The sequence below is a fragment of the Haemaphysalis longicornis genome, unplaced genomic scaffold (assembly GCF_048455015.1).
Source record: "Haemaphysalis longicornis isolate Haplotype H1 unplaced genomic scaffold, Haemaphysalis longicornis Haplotype H1 scaffold_2, whole genome shotgun sequence".
Lineage (NCBI taxonomy): Eukaryota > Metazoa > Arthropoda > Arachnida > Ixodida > Ixodidae > Haemaphysalis > Haemaphysalis longicornis.
In genome coordinates, this window is record NW_027526295.1 from 262,822,915 (window position 1) to 262,850,403 (window position 27,489).

Below are 27,489 nucleotides of genomic sequence, written 5' to 3' on the forward strand. Positions count from 1 at the left end.
TTTTTTTTCGCAGAACGCGCGGAAGCGAAAAAGTTCAATGGATGGGAAACGCCAGGGAGTGAAAAAAATCCCCAGAATGATCCTCAGAAATACTCAGGCGCCCAGAAACCACCACGGGAGCCAGCTCTGGACGAACTGGTAGAAAGGATGCGCGAGCGATCGTAAGCGAAGCCGTCTCTCCACCGCAGCGCACGTACAACCCCTCCGCTCCCCCCTGTCCGTCCCCGAAGGTCAGGAGGAGGATAGGAGAGCCTTCCCCGACGTTGTGTAAAAAGCTGCCAGCGAGGCCCATACAAAGGATTGCGACTCCCTGGCGTCGGCGGAGGCCACACCTTGCTCCCGCCGACGGAGGTGACACAACAAAGCCACGAGAAGGGAAGGGGGTCCTCGTCCCGACAGGGTCTATCGACGCTGCCGTCATTACACCTCCCGTATTCAGAAGGGTGAGCAACTACATCCAACGTGCCCTACATCCAACGCGCCACCACATCCAGCGTGCAACTACATCCAACGAGCAGCTACATCCAAAAGCATGTCAATACATCCATCGTGCCAGTACATCCAATGAGCCAACACATCCAAGGTTGGATGTAATGGCACGTTGGATGTACTGGCTCGTTGGATGTGTTGACTTGTAATCCTCCGAGTCGACTGGACTCGCCGTGACGAACCTGTTTATTTCGACTCAACGCGCCCTCGTCGGGTCAATGTAAACGGGGCATGGGTCGCGTAGAGACATCGGATACGGATTGACAGCGCAGGACGAAACAGCATGGGGATTTCGCAGCATGCTGCGGCTTTCCACATGCATGCGGGCAGCTGCGAAAGAGCATTGCGACGCGCACAAAAAAAAAAAGAAGACAGCTAGATATATTTCAATCACTGCCATATGAAGTTTTTACTCGATGTCGTTGAAACTCAGACGGCATCCACGTGCACCAAATTAGTATCTCGAGCAGGGCATTACTTTTCGTTTTAGCTACAGCACAAACACTTTCTTTGACAGTCTGATTAAAAGCATACAGGCTGAGTGCATAGTATAAGGTATAGGTTTCAGAGTATCGGTACTTTTTTCTCCTATTGTTCCATGCCACCGCCGTGATCATTGGTCAGTTCGCATCACGTGAAATTTATTTACAATAGGACGGTTCAGGGGCGCCGCCATTTTGTTGTTTACGCGTTTTAATCTGCCAACTGCAGATGATCTCAGCTTGCCTTCCCTGCTCTGCGGTTGCGCGCAACGGGCGTAGTTCCGAACGCGAATCAAAGATACCGCGCTTCGCAGCATTTCAGCTGCAGAAGCGTGCTCAAAAGTGCCGTTTTGTTGCGTCTTCGGGAGTGTTGTTTACAAATCACCTCGTCAAAGTTAGCGGTGAGGCAGTAGTAATAGTAGTAATAGTAGTAAACTTTATTCGCAACGAAGGGGGAGGGGGAGGTGGTAGAGTTGAGGGTGGAATCCTATTTCCAGGTTTCCAGTGGCGAAAGCCCCTTGGCTCCTTCTGGCAGAAGCGGAAATCTGGAAACACTGGTAAACATCAAAATGGCCTCCGTTGCTCACTTGAGTGCATGGAGGAAGAAAAAAATTCACAGCATATCCACGGGGTGAATGATGATGAGTGGGCGAAGCTCCTGAGGGGAAATCATCGGTAAAACCGTGACTCTTCAGTGAAAGTTCGCCCACTACATCTGTGTCCGAACGTAACGTCTAGAAAGTCTCGCTTAAACCGCGCGTCGGCACCTTGGGGCTGAGCTCGCCTGATGCGTTTTGCAGACGCTTCACGAGCTCTCACTGCATCGGGGTCTGCCTGCCGATACGCGCGCTTTCTCGCCCCTTCCCCTTCTCTGACGTTTTGGAGATCCTCTTCGCGCCGCAGCCGTGCCGCTTCGCGTACGGCAGGGTCCTCGCGCCGTTGCCGTGACGCTTGGGCCTCTCGTTCTCGAACGCTGGGATCTTGGCGGCGGCGTCGCGCAGCCAGACGACACGCTTCGGCCTCCCGCTCTCGTACGGCAGGATCTTGGCGGCGGCGTCGCGCAGCTTCACGGAGCGCTTCTGCCTCGCGGGCTCGCACATCTGCAGCCTTATCCATCGGGCGACTCCGAGCGCGCGCCAACAGCGAACGGATTTTATTACAACGCTCCCCGCCATCTAGTAAACAATCCAAGAACTAAACTAGAGGTAGCCACGCCATCTAGTAAACAATCCAAGCGCATCTTTTCATCATATACAAGTACCGCCATCTAGTAAACAATCCAAGAACTAAACTAGAGGTAGCCACGCCATCTAGTAAACAATCCAAGAACTAAACTAGAGGTGGCTACATACATACGTCGAGGATGGACAGACCCACGCCTTAAGAAGCTTCGCCCCTAAAAGTTAGGAGGCGGCATGACGTCACGCAGCTAGCCTTCGCAAGCCCAGCTCCGTTGAAGCCGCTCTCTCCGCCGTTTCTCTTTCTCAAGCCGCCGAAGTCGGCCCAGCACGTGACCTCCATGGTCGGGTGGGCCGGCGGCGGCAGCAGTCTCCGACTCCGGCGCATCTCTCGTGTTTGGTTGGCGGTAGCTTTTCCCCGTGCTTCCTGCATTTGTTTGCTCGGTGATCTCATGCCCGCGTGCGAGCAGGAGTGCCGCGTATGTGCGAAAGACAAAAGCCGCGGTAAAAAAAACAACATATAGCAGGCTTCGCGACAACGGGCAGCAGAGTAGTTTCGAGCAGACGAAATTGAAGAGCTCGCGGCGGCAGCGCGGTGGGGTCACGTGGTGCAGTGACGCTTGGGCCGACTTCGATTTTACTTTTTATGTATAGGCTTCACGTTTCTCCGGTAGCGCCGTCTCCTAACTTTTTCTTCCTCCATGCTTGAGTGCCTCCGTGACGTACTCTGTATCATAGAGATCTCTGTATCTTACTATACTCGGTTACAACTCAAGAACGGCACAACTCAAGAACATTTCATTCGTGATTATTTGGTCATTCTGTTTAGGTCCGTTGCGTTACAAGCCTTCGTTAGACCCCCGGAAAGTCTTCGTAATTACGTTTATTCCCGGCAACCAATTTCATCAGACATACTATTTTTATTCCGAAATCTATTAACCCGCAGTTACTTTACCCTTCTCAACATCACATTGATATAATATGTCCTTTAGTCAATGACAGGTTGCGTGTAAGGAAATATGCAATGAAAGTAAACACATTTTTGTAATGAAAATAAATGCCGATAAATGCACCGTCATGTTGGCGTAAGGTGATGTCCTCGAAGTTGGTGAGTTTTCTGAGGCTGATGGAACATTGAGGTTTGGGTTTATGTTGTATTTCTTCCGCATGCATTTGCAAAAATAACGTTTCGTTCTCATGAACATTAAGTTTAGCTTCTTAAATGTACAGAACGATCTGTATCTTGCTTTGTTAGATCCTCGCTACCCCCGGTACCTGCCCTGCCCTCCGTATTGCTTTGAGGCGTGCAGTGCTATGATATTAACTTGGCTTCAGTTATTGGACACACCCCATCGCGACGATTTCTTGGTGCGCGTGTGTCCTGTGGAATCGACAACGACCTTCACGGCAGTATTTCAATAAAGCTAATTGCAACCCTAGTAACTAACGGCCCATCAAATGCTTCGCCGCATGACCACGTGGCCAGGGGCCAGTGCTTTTTAGGTTTTACGCGTGCCACGCCTTTATACAGGAGGGAAAAAAAAGGATCACTTGATGCAAGACAATTAAACTTTTATCCTTTCGTGTGTCAGCCTAATTGGGGCAGCCGCCGCACGTCTGTCATTCTGCGGCCAAATTTTATTGCAATAAAAAATGCAGTAATCAGGATTTCTGCGTGTCTGTTTGACACTACGATTTCTCCGTATTCATCCTTAATTCTATTAGGTAGCTTTCGGAGTGCAATTCCTTCATTGCAGTTGTTCCCCTGATTCATTGAACAAGATAATGTCATCCGCAAATCTCAAGTGATTTAAGTGGTAAACAGACGCAATGTTAAACAGGCACACTAAAACACGATGTGACATGCGCTATCACATTTCGCATATCGTGTTCTCTTGGCCGTCAGCCGTCGCCGTACCTGAGTTACCACCACGGATTGATTTCATCCAGATTATTTTCCCCCACGACAAGATGACTCATACCGTACTTAAACCTACTATTTATCGTTGGAATTCAAAATTAATCATCTCTTGTTCTTGAAAATAGTAACAACATGGTGTTGAAACAAATACAGCTGCTCAGGATTGTCTCACAAAACTGTACGAACTGGTATGCGTGTAACTTAGTTTTTGAATATTGCGCCAAAGTATGGGCCCATTTCTGGCGCCATCTCTCTCAAGTATGTGACATTGGAGGAGGGCAGGGGAGAGGAGAATGAGGAGAACTGGGGAGGGCGTTTTTCTGTTTGTGCTGGCGGCAGCAGCCGAGGCCAACCAAGTTGCTCGAGTACTCAGGCGTACGGGACAGGTTCTGTCGGCAGCGCGGACCTGTCAACTTCCTCGTGCACTTTACTGCCCGTCGTCATGGCGTTGAGGTTTGACGGTAAAGTTGTGGTCGTCACAGGTGCCGGCGGAGGTAAGGCGCTACAAATGATACGCTTTGCTAATGCCGCAACAGCTGATCGTCATTTGATCTTAATCAAAACAACTCTTCTATGACGGGTAACATGGCCTTCGTATTTAGCTTCCTTGTTCTCAAGTTTCGGGTCTCAGCATCGTGCATGGCTGTCGGGTACTTTTTTAAGCGTGCAGTAGGAGCTGATTTAAGGCGGGTCACCCGTAAATAGTGCTATTTAGAAAATTAAATAAGTAAATTTTGCATCGGTTCTCGATGCAGTGAGCCCAAGTGACGATAACTATTTCCGGGTAGTTCCTGAGGTCCTTTGCGTTATTTTTCACCTGGTACGTTTGCTATGGCTGCTTGAATAGGACGAGACTGAGGGTTGCGTACTAGTGGAAAAGGAAGCTTACTGGTCAGAATGGACACTTACCAGCGCACCAGTTGTACTGCTAGTGTCCGAAGTTCATGGGAGCATGCCAAGGGGGCATTGTCCCTTTTATTGGTGACCCAGAGTACGCTCCAGTGGGCGGCGACCTTGTAATCGTGTCGTTTCATCGCGGCCTTCTGGTGGACTCCGAAATTCGCGCGTATCGCAACGCGTTTCAAATTCAAGGACACCTGTTGCGCAGTTGACTTGTCAGTTACTGTAGCATGGCTACTGCATATATCAACTCGTGTTCAAGCGAAGTGACTTTGACGCGTATTTTATTTGTTCGCCAAATCAGCTTTTGTGTGCAGTGCAACAACTTTTTGTTACGATAACCCCTTTTGAGCATATCTTGAAAAGCAGTTGTCTTTCTTTTTCACTCATTTTCTCTCCTCTGAGGTGGCGAATACTTTTTCCTTGTCTTTATAGCCGCGTACAAGCACAAGGTCAGGCTTTCGAAAGCTTTCCTTAAGTTTCGCTGACGTTTTCTTTTCGTACCAAACATGGCCATTGGTTTACCTTTGTTGGATTTGCTCTCTACTCTTGCTCTTAGCGACGGCATTCATCTAGTGAAAAGGAGGGGGGGGAGAAAAAACGAAGAAAAAGCACCTTGGGTTCTTCCCAGAGACCCTGCAGTGGTGCTAGTCCATCCCTTATAAACCTTTTCTAAGCTCCTCTTTCCTGCTTGCTGTTGCGTAACTGAAGAGTTAAATAAGCCAATCTATACTATGAGCACCAACCTTATGATTGCCTGTAATATGCTAATTGCTGCATTATAGTTTTAACGTAGTTTCAGGGTTCTCCGTCATGAAAACAGACTTACACTGATGCAGAAGGTTTCCTGGGGAGCTAGAACAGTTTAGTGGGATTGCATCTTCCTGTCATTCTTGCATACTTTGTGTGTGCACAGGAACGTGTGTTTCAGAGCAGTCCGTGGGAATCTTGCCTTATTATCTGTCATGAACTTTCGATGAGAAGTCATTTACTTTTACTTTGTGTTTTGACGTTACACCTACCTAGTCCAGCTATTATGCAGCAAAAGCACAAAAAGGGAATTCAGCCGTTTAGAGAAGTGCCCAGAGGCAAATGTTGCATTTTCAGGCGGTCTTGTCTGTTTATTTTCTTTACTGTCAACATAGAAAAACTGTGAATGCACGAGCTGATGTCCCCTCATATTACAAAATGTCTTTCACACACGGGCACACACACTAGAGCTGTGCACGGGTTGAAAATTTGGGCCCGAGCCCAGCCCGGGCCCGGTGCTTATCGCAGTAGGCCCGGCCCGACCCTACGAAGAAGGCCGACAGGCCGGCCCGGCCTGAGACCTTAACCTTATGGCCCGGCTCGGCTGCGTGTTTCCAACCCAAATACCGTAGGGGCCCACGCCTGATTGGAGCACGTTTGGAAGCGAAAACTACCTAAAGGCAGTGAAATGCATCGTAAGGGAAACGATAACAGGCAAAACCAACATTAAACGGGCAAAACAACCCCAATTAAACATAACAATCATGCACATATCCCTACCGCAGCTGTCCTTCGCTCAAATGCATACGAAAGAATTGAAACCGACATAAAGGTGACCAAACCGCCCAACATAAAAAAAAGATGAACCAAAAACCCCCCAACCACGGACAAATTGATGATAATATTGAAAAATATTCAAGAAAAGTAGCGGAAACCGAAATGGCCCAAACCACTGTAAAGTAAAAAAAAAAAAAGAGCTGGAGCTCACCGAATAGGAACAAATCCACCCGGCCTTTTGTGTAGAATTTCATAATGTGCCATGAATGAATTAAATCAAGCAATTAAAAATAGAATGGCACCTTGGGCATTTGAACCTGATTCTTGCAATTGCTATCCAGAAATGGAACCTGTATGCCAGGGGACCAGCCGGTTCGTGTTTGTTTAAACAGGGTGTGTACTTGCTTTGTTGATTCGTTCGTATACGTTTCCTTTCCTCAAGAGTATATAGGGCTGTCAGACTCGGTCCCTTCTTTTTATCGAGACGCAAAGTACACGCGTGCATTTATGCACATTTTATTGTTGCCGCTTCACTACGTTCTACCGATTCATATCGCTTATCTATAAAGTTTCAAATATTAAGTGTCACTGTTTAGTTGGCTGTTGGAGCATTTAAGCCACCCTACTCCCCTTTTGCGCTTTTCCTTTCGTCTTCGTCTTCCGTCCACGACGCCCGAGGGCACAGGCCACCTCCTACCACCAGCTACGCTCGGCACGATGTTTTCTCGCCGAAACAAAAAGCAAAACTAAAGTTGAATGGTCACCTCAGTCTTTGACAGCTTCACTTTTGTTGGCTCAGAGAAGGAAACGCAACTCTGAATAGGGCACTGCTACAGAAAACAGATGGAGACGCAGGTTTCTCTAGCAGTGTTTGCAGTTCAAAGTGTTCCATCTTCGCCCGAACTTAGAGGTGGAAACTAGTCACGCTGAATTGCCATTCCTTGTACTTCCCTAGGCGGTGTGTCGCTGAGCCGCATGTGTTGCCCAGTTCATCCCAAGACATGCAGTTGCAGATCTCTCACACTTACCGGCTTGCCGTGTGCCCACATGTGCCCCAGGCCCTAACGATAAGTCCCGTGGAATGTAAAAAGAAACCTAACCCGTGCTTTTACCGCGTCAGCAACATGTAGTTTCTGTGATATCATAGAAAACTTAAGTATTGCTTCACTGTGCCGAGCCAGCCCGGGCCGGCCCGTTTGATGCATTTACATTTCGGCCTGAGTCCGGCCCCGGGCCCAGGTGAAAAGTAAGTCGGGTGGCCCGAGCCCGGGCTTTTGGGTAAGCCCGAGCCCGTGCACACCTCTAGCACACACTCCCAGCCACGTACGTAGTGAGTATGCAGTGCTTGTACTCAAAATCTGCAGTGGATTTTTGTGACAGCACTGAGTCTGTGTCTAAAGAGAATCTGGAAGTTATTTCATAGTGCGTTGCACCATCGCCATCATTTCAATGTTTCTCTAGACTTGTTCGTGCATTCATTTCTGTTACTTATTTTTAAATTGCAACATACACATCAGTAGGCGAACAGACACACAAACATTTTACCCATCGGCTTTGCTGGGCTTGTGGCTTCATTGTCTTGTGCAAATAAATCATGAAATCACAATATTAATTGTGTAATTTCCACAGTTAAAAATGTTAAGTGGTATCTTACTAGTACAATGCGTCTTACAACAAAGCTATTTCAGAACATTTCAGCGCTTTTCTTCATAGGCTCATAAAACCAACACAATCAGCACATCCACAAAAACCAGGCCTTGCAGTCGCCATAGAATGACCTGGACAAAACAATCGTGCACCACGTGGCAGTGTGCGGCGAAAGTCTTTCTAGAGCTGGGATCATTTCCAGATCCCGCTGAGTTTCTGTGGAGGGAATGAAAGCTGGGGAGTTTGCAGGGCTGTAGGGCACACATGAATTGTAGAGGCCCTTGGCGGCAGTGCAGTTACCAATGGCAGATTTGAGACTCCAGGTTCTCGAATATGTGGGTCCAGTCCCAAGCACCCAGGTCACTGGGCAGCCAGTAGTTATCTACAATTCGGATGCAGCTTCTGTCTCAGTAAACTGTGGGTGTGCGTGTGGCGTTCTTCCTGTAGGGATGATTCTCAAGACCACATATGTCCCCAACCATTCTGTGGAAGGACATTGCACAATTCATGTACTTTGGCTTCCCCTGGAGGAAGTTCAAGCTTTCATTCATTTTTGGAGGTATTCAAATATTTGTTTCCAAGAGAAACAATTGGTTTCTATCATTCGTTTTTCCAATACTTTGAATTACAACAGACCCCAATGTAATAAGTGCAATAAGCAATGTGTTCAGACTCCACCCTTACGTCCAAAGCGAGAACAACTATCTCGCCCCATTCTTTTGTGATCAAAAAGTCGTTTTCAATATTTTTTGGTAAAAACATTGTAAAATAAACTCAATTGTATTCTATTGACTTGGACCCATCTCACGGCCTTGCTGGTCAATCACTGTTCACAAAGTGAAAATAGCTCTTGCATTCTTGTTGAACTTTTATTTTTAGTAGATCTAATGGTCGCTGCAATATTCAGACATTAGCATAACTGCAGAGTTCAAAAGGGGATGTCCAACTGCATTCAGAAGGGTTGTCTAACTACATTAGTATGATGACATTAGAACGTTGTACTTGTTTTACCGTCAACTTTCCAGTGGCTAATGACCACTGAAAAGTTGAGTGACCATCAACTCAATGAATTTGAGTTGCTCATGTGACAGCATCACATGGAAGCTGTCGAATGGGATTCCCTCTACCATTGGGTAGAAAGCAAATACCCTGCAAGTGCTTGTCATTTAAAATTTTGGCTGGGCTCCTGTTGGCTGCTCTTCACAGAAAGAGCATACTTGCAAATTGGAGACATAAAATCACTTGAATGGAGAAATAACATCGCTGTAGGAAGGGTTCAAGCTTTGCACCGCACACTGCATATAAGCTGTTGTGTCTTGCAGTTAGTGTAGACGATTGTACCTCCACAAGATAACCTTTGCGCAAAAGATGTATGCACCATATAAAACACTCTTCACTGTCCCAGAAGAGGTTTGTTAAGTCGGAGACCTGCCACAGTGGCTCAGTGGCTATGACGTTGTACTCCTAAGCCCAAAGATGCGGGTTTGATTCCCAGCTGCTGTGGCCGCTTTTATGATTGAGGCAAAAATGCCAGTGTTTCGAGATTTTGGCGCATATCAAAGATTCCCAGGTGATCAAAATTAATCCAGAGCCCTCCACTACGGTGGGCCTCATATCCCAGGTGTAGCTTCGGCTCGTTAAATCCCACAGTTAATCGAAGTCAGCTTTGTAAATTTTTTGGTATTTCTGAAGGGCTTTCAATAAAATCTTCTCTTATCAAAAAAGATAGTTCTTTTTGCACAATTCTTGTTTGTGTTATTGCCTTGTCCTGGCACCAGAAACAGCCTTTCTTTCGTGAATAAGGTTCCCACATATTTCTGGTGTGTCGAACGCCGCGATTTCAAGGTTATTGTCTAGGCCTGATCGTCCTGCTCATATGGGACAAAGATACATTCATGTTGCACACCTGGCTAAACAATGGGGCGAATTTCTGGACAAGCTTTGCAGCACGTGCTGATATGTGGGCCATTTTTTTGCCATAATTGAAGGCTTATGTGTGACTGTGTTTCTACTTGCAGGTCTTGGCCGGGAGTATGCACTGCTGTTTGCCAATAGGGGAGCAGCTGTTGTTGGTAATTCCTGCTTTCTTTTCTTTTTTTTTTTCTTTTTTAACTTCCTTGAAGACTCGCATGAGTGACCTTGGTGGCTTCGTAGGTGCAGTGACTTTTTCCTTGGTCTTTTGTTTCCCAAAGGGAACTCCTATGGCAGCTGTTGCAAGTGTAGGAGGAACTGCTCGAAACAAAAGAATTACCCGTTTTTTTTCTTTATCTGCTTATTGTCCCAAAAAGGAAGCGAATCCGCTCCATCTTTTGCTGTTGTCTGTTTCTCTGAATGGGAAGAATTGAACGTGCTGCTCTGTTAGTGAAGTTTACCCGACTGAAACATGATTGTCTAAAACGTACTTGCTCAATATTGTTTATGTAGTTTGCCAGACTGAAATATGATTGTCTAAAACATATTTGCGTAGTATTGTTAGTGTAGTTTACCCGACTGAAATATGATTGTCTAAAACGTACTTTCGTAGCATTGTTAGTGTTGTTTGCCAGACTGAAATACATATGATTGTCTAAAACATACCCGCGTAGTATTGTTAGTGTGGTTGGCCAGACTGAAATATGATTGTCTAAAACGTACTTGCATAGTATTGTTAGTGTGGTTTGCCAGACTGAAATATGATTGTCTAAAACGTACTTGCGTAGCATCGTTAGTGTAGTTTCACAGACTGAAATATGATTGTCTAAAACATACGTACATACTTGCATTGTATTGTTTGCGTAGTTTGCCAGACTAAAGTATGATTGTCTAAAACGTACTCGCGTAGCATTGTTAGTGTAGTTTGCCAGACTGAAATATGATTGTCGGAAACGCACTTGCGTAGCATTGTTAGTGTAGTTTGCCAGACTGAAACATGATTGGCTAAAACGTACTTGCGTAGCATTGTGAATACACTCCTTTGCAGGTGCCTGTGCTTTGAAATGGTTTTAGAGGGAAACGAATGGATTCTAGTGAAGTCGGCTGGGCACCATCTAGTTGAACAACCTGCCACAGCACCTCTGGAATGTATTTGCAGAAACTGTACAAGTGTTCTTTTTTTACTGAGGCAAAAGGAACTACAAAAAAAAGGACTGCTTGTTGGGATTTTATACTCAGTAGCAATTTGTGCAGGGTGGGAATAAAGTTTCATTCCATATTTTTTCCTCATTCAGTGTCTCTACTGTGTGCATACCTTTGCAATAAATTGGCCTTAACGGTTTGACAAGCTGTATCGTGCCCTGTGGTTTTACAGTCAATGATTTGGGAGGGTCTCGAAGCGGCGAGGGCAAGTCCAGCTCGGCTGCTGACAAGGTTGTCGACGAGATTAAAGCGCAAGGAGGACGAGCTGTGGCGGACTACAGTAAGCGCTTATTTTCATCTACATATAAAGTTGACCCCACACAGAATCGTGTGCGTGTATGAACTGCGCTCATTGTTTACTTTTTTGTTGCCTTCAGATTCCGTTGAAGAAGGTGACAAGATCATCAAGACTGCGATTGACAACTTCGGCCGCGTCGGTCAGTTGCACTGGTTTCTTCCATTCCTAACTTTTACAGCTGCCAGTGCACAATGTTTATGCTGTCAGTCATCTTAGCTGAGGCTTGGTTTTAAGAGAGCCCTGCAGTGGAAATGCTCATTTGTTGCGTAGGATTGGACGTGATGAAAGTCTTAATGCATTTAAAAGGACCAATGTGTTTAAAAGGACCAATGAAGACAGCAGAGTTTTGAGTCTGGAACATTATTTATGTTTTGTGGGCTTACACAGATTGCAAGTACAGAGTACGGCATTCTATAAACAGATTATTAGGGAGAGAGTGACCAAAAATGGTGGGGTCTTGCTAGTTTATTTTAGTGCTTGATGCACGGAGCAAGAATTATTGAGAAAGCGCAACAGGGCTTGCTCCAGCGGTGCGACGCGCCCTTTGTTGTGAGACGCCAAAGGGAAAACACGCGCGGCGTGCTTTCCGAAAGGGCTCGCCCGTTCAAAGTCAGTGAGTGCATAGGTGGCTGCCGTCATGGGCAGACGACACCGGCGAATCCCTCACACGACTGGACTTTCATTAGAGTAGGTTTGCGGAAGGAGAAATCTTCGTGTTTTAAACGTCGTTGTCGTTAGACGAAGGAGCTTTGGTTTTTTTTTTTTTTACGCGAAACCTACGATAAAAAAAAGTGTTTGAGAAGCTAGGTATGATTAGTTTCAGTGAATGATGGTTCTTATCCTCGAGGCCATTAGTTCATTTTTAGACTGTCCTAACTTCCCCGCCTTGCCTGTGCAATATGAAAAGCGTGCACAAATCTGAGAAGCCCGTGAGAGGGGGGAGCGGCGACAGTGAACAACTCGTGTCGAGAAGGCGGCATCGGCAGACGTCTTCTACTTCGCTCCGGGATTCCTTCTAGTGCTTCGTTTCAAGCGCGGTGCGGCTTGTAACTAGGGCAGTATTTATTAATAACTGCTGCTAAAATGTCCAGCACTGCTATTTATTTACTTTACTGAAAGGAATCTGGCAATTTTTGCAATACTATATCCGATGATATTATGATTTTTGTGCATCGCATCCGTAGAAGAACATGTACATTATGGCAACACGCTTGACGCATCATCACTTGTGCTGCTCTGTAAGCTGCATTTCCTCCTTGCCAGAGAGTGACATTAATGCGCCGCTCGCCCGCGCTGTCATAGCCCAGCGGATTCCCCTCCTCAAATACTTCTTTCTCGGTTGCTTGATGCCAATACCCACATAAGCATGTATGGCATGGGGGGTGCTGCCGCTCTTCTTTTCCTCATTTTAAAGCCACAACTCCGGGGTGCTGGTACAATATTTTATTGTTGTATTTCTTTTGTTTTCATCTGTATCTTGTACTTGGTACATGACATTGGGAACCTAAGTTAAGAAAAGCTGTTGTAATCAGCAGCTTGGCAGAGGCACAACACTAGCAAGCAGAAACTAACACTGGTTAGAGACCAACACTGGTCTTCAACACTGGCGAGCAGAAACACCAAAAAAGAAATGGTATCTTGAGAAGAAGAAAAATAAAAAAAAAATTGCATCCCAGTGTAGTCAGCCCATGCAGACCTCTAACTTGACTGCCCACGTTATGCATGATGATGATGGTGTTACTGATCTCTGCTAATTGCATCATGGATAATCCTGCTTTGAATCCATGTTTTTGATTATATAAAAGGTTATTATTTTCTGAATAGACCAAGATTGCTTTAAAAATGGCATGTTCAAGAGCTTTGAAATGGATGTTCATTTGAGAAATGAGCCTACCACTAGTTCGGATTTTGAGCCTGATTTGTGAATATGAATTGTTCTTGCCCAGTGACAGTTGTTGGAGGTCTCCACAGGCTGTAGAGATGGTGTAAAGATGTCTTACAAACATTGTAAAACACAAACAAAAAAATCAGTTCTGAAAAACACTACAAGGAGCATACTTAAAAGGTTTGGAATATAGACTTCACTAATGATCAGCCCTGGCTTAGGATGAATGGTACTGTATGTAATTATAGAACTTCAGAGCTTATACATAAAAGTACTGTTCTTTACGTATGGCCTTAGGTTTATTTATGTAATGTTTCTCGACAACTTGATTTGCAAGATTATTGGTTGTTGTTTTTATAAGTATGCCAAAACTTATTTAGCTCAAGATGCATAAAGGAGTGTAGCAGAAAAACATTGGGACCATGCAACATTGGTCTAATATTGCAAAGTAGTGATTAGTTCTCAAAGCCCAGTGGTGATGTGGTGTTGATGCAACGGTGCCTTTTAGATTTTTTGAACTACGCCTTTTTAGTGCTGTTATCTCTCATGTCACGTTCTTTGTGCCTCCAGATACTGTTTTTTTTTTTCTTCCAGACATCGTGATCAACAATGCAGGGATTTTGCGAGACAAAGCATTTGTCAACATGACACCTGAAGAATTTGGTGAGCTTCGAAAGGGGCCCGTTTCCTTATTCTTTTTGATGCCCACAACTCCCCATTCTCTCCTCAGACCTGATTCACCGGGTGCATTTGAGGGGCTCCTTCCTGGTCACCAAGGCAGCGTGGCCCTACTTCAGGAAGCAAGGCTATGGAAAGTAATGGCACATTCACTTTGCACGCACCTTTCATTTGCATTCAGATCCTGATCGCGGGTTTGCAAGCCTCTCCTCGCCTAATAATGTGTAGAGATGAATTTTTTTGTACACCTGCTGCTGCTTTGCCTCCTTTGAATAGTGGAGCCTCTGAAGCTTTTTTTCTGTCCGTGCCAATCGTTAACAGGAAATTTTGCTTGGTGAAATGGTGAGGGGAGAAAAATGTGAGGGAAAGTGGCGCGGAAGCAAAGAGCCCACGAGCAAGTGTTGAGTGCATGTCTCAAGAAAAAGTTGTTAGGGAGGCCCCTGGAATTGAACCCGGAACCTTTACGTGAAATCGGCAACCTAACCACTAGGCCACCCCAAAGGCGCAAGGGAACAGGTTAGTAGCGGTGGGGAACAGTAACACGTGCAGCCAATTAGAAAGAAAAAAAATGGCAGCATCTCCGTTCCGTGGATGATGGCGTGGGTGCGTAGTACAGGGACTCGAAATGGCATCCAAGTTGTGCCCCGAGTGACATCCAATTTGCACCCCGATCGTCATTCGATTTGAGCCGTGAGTTGCACCTTGATTACTCCCTAAATGAAACCAACTCACGGCTCAAATCGAATTTTGCTTGATGCTGGTGTGCGCATCGATGGATGCGGAGGGACATTGGGATGTCCTAAGGTACTCCACACAGCTACAGGTGAGCGAGTAAGCCGTTTCACTCTCGGGTACTAACTCACGGTCGTAGCCCAATGGGTAAGACGACTGACACTAACTGTGTCTGGTCTACCGGACGCAGGCTCGAATCCTGCCGGTGCCTGTGTGATTTTTTGCGATTGTATAAATGCCATGTGCACGGACGTGGACGAACATTGTGCAGTCCTAAGGTGCTCCGCACATAAAAAAAAACAAAACAAAACTTCCTGTGGTTGGATTCAAACCTGCGTCCCTCGCATTATGAAGCCAGTGTCTATCCGATTGCGCTATCATCATATCCATGGCGCACAGCATTTCATTCGTGTTCGTAGTGTGGGCATTGGTTTTGGACTTGGGCTGAGTTGAAGGAGACTTTGGCTTCAGGGCTTTGGCAGTTTGGATTTTGGACTTCAAGAGGGCGGATTGTGGACTTTGATTTAACTCAGTTTGCATGGACAAAGCTTCTTTTTAACCATTTTTCTCCTAAGAAAGGGGCCGAAATAAAAAAAAGCCAAGTTAAAGCTAGTGAAGACCACCAGCTCCATTGCTAAGGTGTCTGAATTTTTTTGTTTTGCATTTCTTAAAAATTTTGATTGTCCCACCTGATGCATCTGTCATGCCTACCCAGTACAAGACTGAATCGAACCATCCTTGCTGGATGGTAGTCATTAATTTCATTGAGAAGCACTGTTTAGGCGAGTGTGAAGCAGGGGACAAAGGGTGTCTGGAATGCGCTTGACTGCAGCTGCCTTGCTGCTCTCTCGTGTGCAATGCCATGCAGTCTGAAAAAGGCTGCATGAAATGTACATTCATTGTTGCTTGAGGATTAAATTTGTCGTTTGTGACGCCTTTCTAGGGTCATCATGACGGCTTCAGGAGCTGGCATATATGGAAACTTTGGCCAGGCAAACTATGCATCAGGTAAGCTTGAACACCTGTAACTTGAATGCGTCTAAGGCCTTGATTGTTACGAGGCTTCTCGGATGTGCAGTCACATTTCCTGAACAGTGGCTTTTTTGCCATGCACATGATTTGTCAATCAGTGTCCATGCTGTGGAATCATTATACAAAAACATTCTTTTTTGTGTCTGCTTTGCTCAAGCATGAGAATTCTTACTGCAATTCAAAGCAACCAGGCTCTGCAAACGAGGACACAGGGTACGCTTGTCCTAATTGTTGGGCTCCACACGATGAAGTTCAGTAACACATGTTGTTGGGCTAGTTGGTTCATCGTGCTGAGATATAAAACTGTGCACTCGGACAGGTCAGCGAAAAAGGAGAGACAGGACGACCACAGACTTGCAACTAGTTTTTGAAAAATCGTACATGTCTTTATACCCTCGCGAGCACCTGCGCACAAACATTACCATCTTTATCACATGAAAGACAACCTCCAGGAAGGTTTCATCACTCGGGTTGCCAGGTTGCTTGCGGCTGGGTTTCCCTTAGTGGTTTTGACAGCGGTGGCTGAGTCTTTGTTACTGGAGGTTGAGTTCAGCACAGCCCATAGGACAGACGGCCTTAGGCGTAAAAAAACAGTCCTTGTCCCCTATGTCCATCGAGTGGCACGCAAGCTGGAAAATGTGGCTAACAGGCACAAAGTGCCAGTTGCTTTTTCTGCCCTGCACAAATTAGATAGCCTGCACCCTAAGATCCTGAAAGGAATACCAAAACACCAGTTTGCTTGAAAAGGCATACAACACCGTACATGAGGGTTGTGTACATGGTTCCGCTCACATCTGGGAGGGTTTGCATCAGCCAAACAGGCCACTGTTTAAACAACCACCTAAGGGAACACCAGATGTCTATGAGGAACAAAACAGGCTCCCACCTAGTACTGCACCACTGCATAGCATGTGAAAGCAAGCCATGCGAGCCATTCTTTAATAAAACTAAGGTACTGAGCAAGAGCTTAGAACAGGGGGCAAAGGAACTAATTGAGGCCTTGTACTCTTAAAAGAATGGCGAACAATGTATCGGTGAACCATCCATATCTTTGTGTGAAAATTAATACGAATTTTTTAACTGGTCTTTCATGTGATAAAGATGGTCACACTTGTACGCATGTGCTAGTGAAGTTACACTATAAGCATGAATGATTTTTCAATAAAGTAGTAAGCGTGCGCTCGTCCTGTCTCTTCTTTTTAGCTATCCCATCCATGTCCATGAAGTCTTATCACCAGTTAGCCCAACAGCGAGTTCTGCGTTTTAAAATTGGGTGAAATCAACGAAAAATTTTTCCTATATACTAGGAAATGGTATTTGGGCTGCATTGAAAGCTGCAGTTTGGTTTAGTTTGCAGCAAGGCTTGCAATAATGCTAACATGAAATTGTAATAATGTGATAGAAATACTTTATATGTACTACCTTCTTTGTTATAATTGTGAAGTTAGAAATGTGATCTTAGTTTGTAACTTGGTTAAGCGCATGGGGTAGAAAAAAATTTTTAATTAGCTGATTTCTGGTTTTTATACTTTTTTGGAGTGCACAGGTTTTACTTAATATATGCAGTCCCCCAAGTGTTTTTCCACATGTTGGTTGAGCGAAAAGACGTTTTTGAAACCAAGTGACGAGCGGTCACGCCTTTAACCCTTTGAGGGTCGAATTTTTTTGAAAAAAACTTTCCCTGGTGGTCAAATTAGTTTATTGCGGATTTGGAATGTACAAAATGTCTAAAGTCTAGATTAAATGGTAAAAAATTATCAGGAACAGTATTTTGGGGTCAGCATCACTTAGAACTGAAAAATGTTCAATAGTATTTCAGAGTGTGGTATTCCTTGAAACACGGGTCTACACACAGTGCCTTAACGCAGTCTGCACGCATAAAGCGCGTGTCTGAAAATGAGCTGTCTTCTTCCGAAGAAAGACTGTCTTCCGATTTAGACTCGGTGAAAGGAGCAAACTCAGAGTCAGAAGAGTCATCGCGGTCGGTGTCATCAGAACGGGCAGTTCGTTGGGCCATATCGCCGCTTTGCCGTGCATCTGAAGAACTCGAAGGCAACTCAGTAAACGAGGAGAGTGAGAATAACTCCTGCACGCTGGTGATAAACAAGCTAATAGCAGCGCCAATATAGATAGAAATCAACTTCCGCAACGGAGTCTCCGAGTAGGTTACTTCAGTTCCAAGCAAGGAGGGCAAGAATACCTAGTGAGTGTGGGTAATAAACAAGATAAGAGCAGCGCCAATATAGATCAAAATCAACTTCCGCCGCCCCTGATAGCGAGCGCGGATCAAGTTTCGCACGCCTCCGATGCGATCACGTGGCGAAACTGAAACCACGAAACGCGTTGACACGTACAGACGCCGTAACGCGCCGAAGCCAGAGAGTTCTGTTTTTCACCGCAAGAAGGTAGCACAATCAAATTTCAAACACTTCTTGTAAGTCCCAGGAGGTGGCAGCACCTCCCAGGGAGCATGCATCGTTAATATGGCGCGAAATTTCAAACGGATGCTCGAAATCGTACCCGTTTGGCAAAGACCTTGCGTGACGGAAAACCACCACAGTACACGTACGGCAAAAACCCTCAAAGGGTTAAGACCTCTTACAACAGCGGCAATAGCTCACACTTTTTTCACACATAAGTTTTTCTTAAAAACTGATACAGACAATTTCTTTGGGCTTAGTAGGTTTTTAAAAATCAGTCTGTCAGCAAAAGGCATTTGGTGGGGTTTAGTGGACACAGGTGGCTTTTAGAGAGTGCACGTGTGCGAGACGTGCCTAGAGATGCCACTTTGGTTCTGCACGGTTCTTCTGATTTTTTATTTTTGTACTATTGCTTACGATGCTGCAGTGGCAAAACATGTTTTTGTAATGGCCAAACCAGAGAACCGTTTAGAAGGCACTGTCTTCATAAAAATCGACACAATGTGGCAATCACTGGCGAGAACGAAACTGAGAACACCCCTGCAGCGAGTGGTCTTTCTCCTTGTTCGAGTTCATGGCGAAGACAAAGACAAAGGCGCAACCACGACTGTCAATGGTTGCTCTGTGGTTTATGTGAACCGCTTGCGAAGTACCAATACAAGCAGCTGCACGCACAGCGATGGTAGAGGAGGCAGCGAACTTGTAGTAGGGAACATCGTGATGGTGTAGCATGGAGAAAAAAAAGTGGTGCTCCTTGGAATGGACATGCTCAAACCTGCTGCTTTGATGCTTTGCTTACATTCTACAAAGGGTGGGTTTCCCGTGTTAATGGCTGAACGCAGTTGGCATGTCACAAGGTCCTAACACAGTGATGTGTTTGGGTGAGGTGGACTGTTGTCAACTATAATTTGCCAAGAAAGTAGCAGAAGGCGACCCAAAAAAATCACGAAGACAAGAAGACAAGCAAAGAAATGAAAAGCTGACTCTGGCCGGGACTATTCGGCTGGTGGCTGTCAGATTAATGGCTCAGTGCAACTTGTATTGAAAATAATATCAAGTACCATGCCTTTTATAGTCTTTGATTGTTAATATCCTGAAATGAATTTTTATGGTATGCTTGCCCCATTATTATAAAAACTTGTTAAGACAAGAGGTTGATTTTAAGCCATCATAAAATAGACAGCAGTGCACAGTATTAAACTAGGATCGTACACATATACCCAATAGCTAATTTTTATTGAACTGCTGTTCTGAAAAAGCAACAAAAACTTGTGTTCATAAAAAAATTGTTAAAAAGTTATTTGTGAGAAAATATTCTCGGTTCTAGTTCGACTGCAAGAACACGTAATGGTGAATAAAATAAAACAAGCTGGAATGCGCATGTGCAGTAGTTGCTGAGAAAATGGGTTTTCAATAAGGCTCAAAATGCATGGCAGGCCTAGGGCCTACCCTGTATAGGTATAGGGCCTACACGAACAGCAAGTTTTAACTGACATAATGCAAGTGCAGTTGTACAAGTAAAGTTGTGCATAATGCAAGTAGAAGGCCCTACAAAAGATCTCATAGCTTTGGTTGTTCATGTTAGCAAAGGGAGACTGTGCATATTTTTATTGCAGCTTAGAATTCTCACCTGAGTGGGACTTGCAAATGTACTATCCAATTCTAGCAGGGCAAGGGTTCTTTGGCATGTTCATTGCTCATCAAAAATGTTGCCTCAATTTTCCCATCGCTTTCCCATTCCCCTGCTCTCTAATCCAGCCAAGCTGGCGCTCCTTGGCTTGAGCAACACCCTGGCCATCGAAGGGAAGAAGTACAACATTGCTTGCAACACCATTGTGCCACTCGCCGCATCTCGCCTCACTGAGGACATCTTCCCTCCAGGTTGGCGTTTGTGTGACACCCACCAGCTGTAGGCACTTTTTGTCCACTCGGGAATGTTAGAGCTGTTGTATTGCTGGCTCTTCTTAACCCCCCTTGCCTTCAGTATGCTGCAACATCTCAACAGAAATTGTCTTCCAAATGTATTTTTGGAACCTAGGAAGAACTCTAGTGTCTTACCACTGAAAATAAGTGAAATGTTTCACTGATTAGCAAATTAAGTGGATTTTCTTGCATGCACTTGTGTTAAATTTGCCAAATTTAATTGTACTTGCTCACATATATTTCCTTTTGTTCGAAGGCTATCCAATAATTTGCATTTTAGGTGATAACAATGTAGTTGTGCACAGTGGTCCTTGAGGTAAAATTTTCTTCCCAAAGCTGTGGAAAATCCAGTCTGTTCCCTGTGGTAAGAAAGAGTTCAACGAGGGAGTGAGGGCTAGAGAAGTCTGTCTACGTGAAGCGCTGCTGTTGCTTGAGGGGCATGGTGCCAAGCATGCATGACGCATCCTCTGCGTGTCCCTCCTCCTGCAGAGGTGTTTGACAAGCTGAGGCCGAGCTTTGTGAGCCCTGTTGTGGTGTGGCTGTGCCACGAGGACTGCCCTGACACCGGTGGCGTCTTCGAGGCAGCGGGGGGCTACGTTGGCAAGTGTGAGTTCACTTTTCTTTTTTTTTTATTCGTTCGGCTCTTTTCTGGGATTTTTGCCTTTTTTTGTTGGTGCATATGTACTTCTCGATGAGTGTTTGGGCCCGTAGCTTTGGTAGCAGTACTTGATGTTAGGCTTCCTGGCTAGGCAGATACCTTTCGTTAGCATTATGGATGCCAGGCACAAGAAGTTTGAAGAGCGGGAAAAGTGAGAGACAGCCAGTGTGTGACGTCGCTCGTGTTCTCACCAAATGCTGGGAGGGCAACAGAAAGGAAGTGAGGATACAGGCAGCGGGGAAAATACTTGGGTGTGGTGTCCTCTGGCCTTGGCTTGCCATCTATTGCTTGTTTAAGTGACCTGCCACAGAGTGCAAGTCATTTTTATGTTATTGAAATCACCGTGCAAGGCAATGCAGCATAATAGACAATATCTTGGTTCAAGTCCAGAAATGTTAGTGCATTTCAGCTTTGATATAGACGTTCCAGAGAAATGACCAAGTTGATCTGTTTGTATTCTAGCGCAATATCATCAGGGATTCAGGCTTGTTTGCTGTGACCAAAGTAATGGTAGGAAGGTTGAAATAGTGCTGCCGTGATTTCTCTGGCGAATCGAGATTTTGTGCCAGGCCGTGAGTTGTCAACAGCGGCATACATGCTGACCTTCTTTCAAAGAAACAAAAGCATTGTGGCATGCAGTATTCAGCAGGAAAAACAATTTCAGTGAGGGGCTGGAAATGCTAACAATATCTTCTCATTACAGACCAGTGGCATAGGTCAGTTGGAAAAGCCTTCCTTGGAGACAATGCCTTCACGCCTGAAAAAGGTAAGTCCACACACAATTATGCAGTTTGATGGAATCGATACTCTGCGCACAAAAAGTGTTAAAATGCTTGCATGTGGGGCATACTTATTAACAAATGGCGTTTTGAGGTGCCTTCCAAGCCAGCTTTCAACACCTAAAGCAAGCCTTTTTGTGTGAACTTTGAGTGCTTACGAGTACTTTTTAAGAGTACTTAGAAGTGCTTGTGTGGGCTTAATGACTGCTTATGTGTGCCTTATGAGTGCTTACATTCTCTTCCCTTTAGTTCGTGACAGCTGGTCCCAGATCACCGATATGACTGGCTCACAGCCGATGGCTTCCATTCATGGTGAGCGAATTGGCAGTAGTTCTGTGTGCACAGTTCAGTAGTGTAAATACAATTAAAATTAGAACTTCACTTTATCACAAAGGTATTGTGTGCTATACCTTTATGTGTGCGTGTGGGGCCTGTTCATGACAACTTTTTTTTCCCCACTTCTTTGCACTCTAGACCAGACCAAGTCCCTGATAGAAATCTTGTCTGGTCAGGCCCCGGCCCACCCTGTGGTGTCCACAGCAGGACCTGTCGATGACCCATCAGTGTTTGTCTACAACGCTGACACAGTCATCTTGTATGCACTGGCAGGCAAGCAACTTCTGCTTCTAAGAGCTTGCAGAATTTATGCACAATGCTGTCTGTCGTCTAACCTTCTGGAAATTTATGATAATCTTTTGCATGAGAGGTAGAAAGGCAACAAGGGCTAATGATCAAATCTTTTGTGTCTGAATTTGATTATGTCAGTGCCGTCTTAATTCCCTATTGGTATTTTTTTGTTTCATTTTGTTAAAGTTGATGCGATAGAGAGGTGCACATAGCTACACAATTCTCAATGCCCTCCGACTTGTTGTCACTTGTATTGAGAGTTAGTGTGGCACAAATGCTTTTATCTAAGTCCCTCTTCTAGCATATGACAGGATTCAATGACAGATTCAAGGGCTTTTCTTTTTTCTTTTTTTTTCTTTGTAAGGAAATTCAAGTTTTCTGAAAAAAAATTTTACAGAGAAAGGTTTTTTTTTCTGAAGCATCGAGGGTGCTTGCACAGTAAAAGTTTGCACAGTAAAAGCTGTCTTACACACTGTAGGATATCTGGTTAAGCAGCAGAGCAGTTGGCAGGCCTTAGAAGGTAATTCCACCATATATTGCTTGTTGTGTAGCTTTCTTGCTTCCATACTAGGTGTTGAGCTTCTGCTGTGTGTTGAAGAATCCTCAGAATGCATCCCTGTGGTGCTGTAACTGCATTAAAAACCAGTGAAGGTCTGTACTTAGTGTCCCGTATTTTCCATGTATATTTTGTACCCTTATGAAGGAAAGCTTTTGATCAGGCTGGACCCTCTCTGCCTGGAGGGCTCCAGAATCTGTCAATGCACCTTCTTTAGGGGGGAGGAGCTTTATGCAGTGCACATTCTAACATTTCCTCTTTTTAGATAGGTCTGCAAAGCTCACAACTGGTAATAAACTATCCGTCACAACTACTTTTCTGGATGCTCAGCTTATCCAAGCACACATCCTTCGTGCCTGCTTCCAAGAAAAGCGCTAGGTTTTGCAAACTTTGGGTTTTTCTAATCAAAGGCAGTTAAAATTTTGGCTTCTTTGTTTTTTCCTGATCCCGAAAAAGTTCCCAAGGTTAACCACAACTCATTACTAGGCACCAGATATGTTCCGGAAAGGAAACAGGCCTATGTCAGAGCAGCCTTACAAGCCACCCATTTCTAAACTGTTTCTTTGCTGGAGAGTTTTACGTGCCAAAGTGCTCCTGTTTTACTGTGGTGCAGTGCAGCAAAAAACCGGGGAACAGGAAAAAGTTATTTCTATAAACAAATACACAAACCACTGCTCAGTCCATGTGTCTAATGCTTGAATTTTTTTTTCGTCCCCAGTTTTCTGTTGCGCTGCACCATGTTGGATTGCAATGAACTCGTCCAATCTTTCTTCTTAGTGCTCATGTTTGCTAAGATTTGAAGGACTGCGCAATTGTTTGTGCAACTGGTGCAAAGGAAGTTTGTGCACCTGGTGGACTGTTTGGCTCAAGGTACCTAAGGATGTCGTGTGACTGAAGTCTGCAGCTCCTTCTTGCTTGGAACCCCAAAGCATAGCCTACTCGCCTTTCTTGAACATTCTTCAGTGTTGTGCATTCTTTTATGGCCTGCATCCAGCCATTTATATGCAAGGGCATAGGAATGGTCTATTTCAGTATGGCAATAAGATTGAAATACACTTATTGTACTTTCTCTGTTTCCCGCTTTATAGCAAGGAGTAACAACTTACTCAGGCTTTGTTTGTGAAGGCAGATCACCACCTCATCATGTGATGTGCTGTAATGTCCGGATTCAAAGTTGGAGTGGAATCAGCAGGGGTGCGCGACAGTCAGATTATTATATCCAGAAGAATAATCGCTGCAGTCACTCCCCCCATAGGCACACACATGCAGCATACACTCATGGGAAATAAAAAAAAAAGTAATTGATCGGTTCTGTCAGATTGAAAGCTTCACAGGTTTTCAAGGATGTCACTAATCGCTGACGATTTGTGCAGTGTGGCTAGTTTCATAACTGTAAAAGCAAAAAGCAAGGAAATGCCAACAAAGATTCTCAAAATAGGTTATTTTTAAAAGAAATAGGACAGTGCAAAAATAATGGAACACTAGGAAGACAGAACAGACAGAAACACAGCACTGCATCTGTCTGTTCTCTTTTCCTAGTGTTTTGTCATTTTTGTGCTGTTCTTTTTATTTTAAAAACGTACCAAGTTGCCCAGTCTTTCATTTTAGAGAGTTTAGTTCATAAAAACTCAGAGGAGGGGACCTATTCCCCTCATCACTCAAAAATGCTACATTTTTTGGTACAGCACAGACTTTAAGTCTGTGGTTGGTAGTAACTGTGAAAGGGTTGTAACAAGCTTTTCCACCATGTCGTCCTGCAGTGGGGCTGTCCACCCAGGATAAGGACCACCTCAAGTTCCTTTACGAGGGGGCTGAAGACTTCTGTGTGCTGCCATCCTTCGGGGTCATTCCGGCCATGCCGGCTGTCTTTGGCTGCGTGGCACAGCATGAGGAAACAAGGCGTCTCAACATCGACCCCGCAAAGGTGAGTGCGTTTCATTTGTTGTTGCTGTTCTGGTCACTAGTATCTGAACCCTGAGAGCACCTGCTTGTCTGTTGTCGCTGCTGTCCCTGAGCTCTGTCCCTGATCGTCCTGGAAAAGGTTCAGTGCAAGCATATTACCACCATATAGAGTAGAAATAGTTCTACTTTCTTCGAGGTTCCTCTCAGATGCACCGGGCCAATTTTTGAGCTGTTTGCCCTTTGGCATGCATGAAACATCATCGAATACATCTTGATTTGAGAGCATGGGTACTTGAGAGCTTGCATAAATCTTGTTCGTTATCCCTGTTACGCGGGCATTTGCAGTAACATCCCAAATCAAATGACGTTTGGAATTCCAGATGCTTTCAAAATTATTTTTGAGCATTTCAAACGTGTCGCTGTTTTGCGTCTGCCTTTACCTGTGTGCATGCTACTCTAGAGGGTGAGTGGTGCATTTTTTGGTAACCGCTGTGTGAAATGGCTGCATTGCTCCCTGGTGCCGTTGCCCAGATGCTCCATGGGGAACAGTACCTGGAGCTGCTTCGGCCCATCCCTGCTGCGGGGAGGTTGAGGACCGATGTCCAGGTCGTCGATGTACTCGACAAAGGGTCGGGTGCCGTGGTCATTGCAGATGGTGAGCACAGTTTGGCCTTTGCAGTGGGCATTGGTGAATACTCGGGCATGTGAACCTATTCTGCTCCATATCCCCCCCCCCCCCCCCCCCCCGTTATTCCAACCTTGTGTCTTGCCCTTCCTTGCGCTCAGACCCACTTTTATGTCTCTATCAGCAAACTTTGCAAGCGCTGCAACCAGTGTCAAGCTAGGAGTGTTGTTGCATGATAGTAAACATGTTAGACCCCGAGAGCATAGCACACTGGGATATTTTGTGTGCACTCTATTCAGCATCAGGATTGGAGTTGTCTTTCTTGTTATATTTAACGTTTTTTTTTTTTTTTTTGCCAAGCTGTGTAGTGTTCACGTTCACCATTGTGAGGTAAGGCAGTGTCACACTGAAGTGGAAGCTCAGAAGGCGATCAGGTAGCATCCCCTGGGAGAAGCAGTCGGAGTTTTTAATGTGCATCATCTGCTGTCCCCAACAAACCGCATGAGAAACATTCCACGAAATGCAACTTTTGGCTGCATTTTTTGTAATTATGCAAAGGTCTGAAAACATTAATTTTTAATGAGCAGCATTTGAAGCACAATTATCGAGCCACTGCATTCGGCTTCTCGTGTTACGCATTCAGTGTGCAGGTAAATGCAGTCGTTTCTCTCACTCAGCCCCCGTCATGGCGGCTGTTTTTCTGAAGGATTCGAGATTTTGACTCATGTCAAAGGTCCCTGCATTGTCAAAAAATTAGCCCATAGCCCAGTGCACATGCCCAGATGTAGTTTTGGTGCATCGGACCACAATTTTAACTTGGAACTGTCACAAATATTTGCTGGCTGCACATATTGAGCTAGTCTCTTCTTTGAAGAGCTTATCCTCGTACTGCCTTGTTGTTGCTGAGTGTATTGTGCCCTTCTGAATTGTTGAAATCGGGGAGCATTAGCATGGCAGAGGTGCCCCCCCCCCCGGAACGTGGTAAGAAACGGGAGCAACGACATGGCCTCGCTAACGTTCCCAATGCTGGCCCCACGCAGCGGACACCTTTGACGAACACGGGGAGCGCATCATCCACACCCAGTGGTCGACGTTCTTCGTGGGGAGCGGGAACTTTGGTGGCAAGCGGACCTCGGACAAGGCTCGGCCCCTGGCCAGCATTCCCGGCCGGCGGCCGGATGCAGTTGTGGAAGAGCGGACGTCCGTCAACCAGGCGGCGCTGTACCGCCTGTGCGGGGACAAGAACCCGCTCCACATCGACCCCATGTTCTCTGCCGCCGGGGGTGAGCAGCAGCGGCACCTGTCCGCGTTAGAGTGCTAGCCTACTACTCATCTCACCCGAGCCATATTCCGTTCCAAGATTCCCAGTGCAGTGGAAAACATTAAGCATGTTGATATGCTGCTCCCCACCTCCAACCTGACCTAAAGGATACCAAACCATGTTTATTTACTAGAAGAGTGCACTCTAAGAGAACCTTCTACAATAAAAAAATCACAGGTCTTGAAAAAAACATATTGGCAGTACTGAGGCTCGTACCTGGGGCGTTCATTCCGAAACCAGCAGTTGTAGCCCTAGGCTACAGAGGCAGAGCAGCAGAGGTCTTTTAACAGTTGCATAAAAGATTTGTAAAAGTGTTTCAAACGAAGCAGTAGGTGGCACAGGGTGTGTGCAGGAAATGCCAAGCTTGTACCGGACAAGGGAACTGAACCTTGCCTCACCAAATCTCTCAGGCATTGCTCACGAGGATTGCTTGTAAGTGGTTGGATTTTTTTCTTCCTGGTGTTCGTCGTTGGCTGCTGGCAGTCTAAAAACGCCTGATTTTTTTCTTCCGTTGAACATGATGTAAGAAAAATTTTGGGTTTGAGCTTTCTTAGATTGGTCAAGCATTCTTAGCTGCTTTATTTTTTATCCTTCCAGCTGTGATTGTTTGCATGTAAGGGTAGCAACAGGGGAAGCCACTTTCTTTTTTCTTTTTTGGGGGGATGTGCACAACTGGAGTCTTGTTGATTTTGCAATTTTTATGGGTCACGAGTAGAGTGAGATGCTGGCATGAGGACTTGTTGCATGCTTTGAAGTGCAAGACTGTGGGGCAGAAATATAAATCGGGAGAAATTA

General features: G+C 45.3%; 1 protein-coding gene across 1 annotated transcript in view; it reads left to right on the plus strand.

Moving 5' to 3' along the window:
* Positions 1 to 4,384: 4,384 nt before the first annotated feature.
* The window catches only part of Mfe2 (peroxisomal Multifunctional enzyme type 2), a 41,143-nt gene continuing 18,038 nt past the window's right edge, over positions 4,385 to 27,489 (plus strand). Inside the window, exons 1-15 of the mRNA XM_077700446.1 lie at positions 4,385 to 4,564; positions 10,163 to 10,216; positions 11,431 to 11,538; positions 11,636 to 11,695; positions 14,036 to 14,104; positions 14,172 to 14,256; positions 15,795 to 15,859; positions 20,062 to 20,184; positions 20,716 to 20,832; positions 21,588 to 21,650; positions 21,913 to 21,975; positions 22,138 to 22,272; positions 24,607 to 24,770; positions 25,280 to 25,403; positions 26,414 to 26,656. Coding sequence (XP_077556572.1) covers positions 4,513 to 4,564; positions 10,163 to 10,216; positions 11,431 to 11,538; positions 11,636 to 11,695; positions 14,036 to 14,104; positions 14,172 to 14,256; positions 15,795 to 15,859; positions 20,062 to 20,184; positions 20,716 to 20,832; positions 21,588 to 21,650; positions 21,913 to 21,975; positions 22,138 to 22,272; positions 24,607 to 24,770; positions 25,280 to 25,403; positions 26,414 to 26,656 — 1,525 coding nt within the window. The 5' untranslated portion in view covers positions 4,385 to 4,512. The remainder of the gene's footprint in view (positions 4,565 to 10,162; positions 10,217 to 11,430; positions 11,539 to 11,635; positions 11,696 to 14,035; positions 14,105 to 14,171; positions 14,257 to 15,794; positions 15,860 to 20,061; positions 20,185 to 20,715; positions 20,833 to 21,587; positions 21,651 to 21,912; positions 21,976 to 22,137; positions 22,273 to 24,606; positions 24,771 to 25,279; positions 25,404 to 26,413; positions 26,657 to 27,489) is intronic.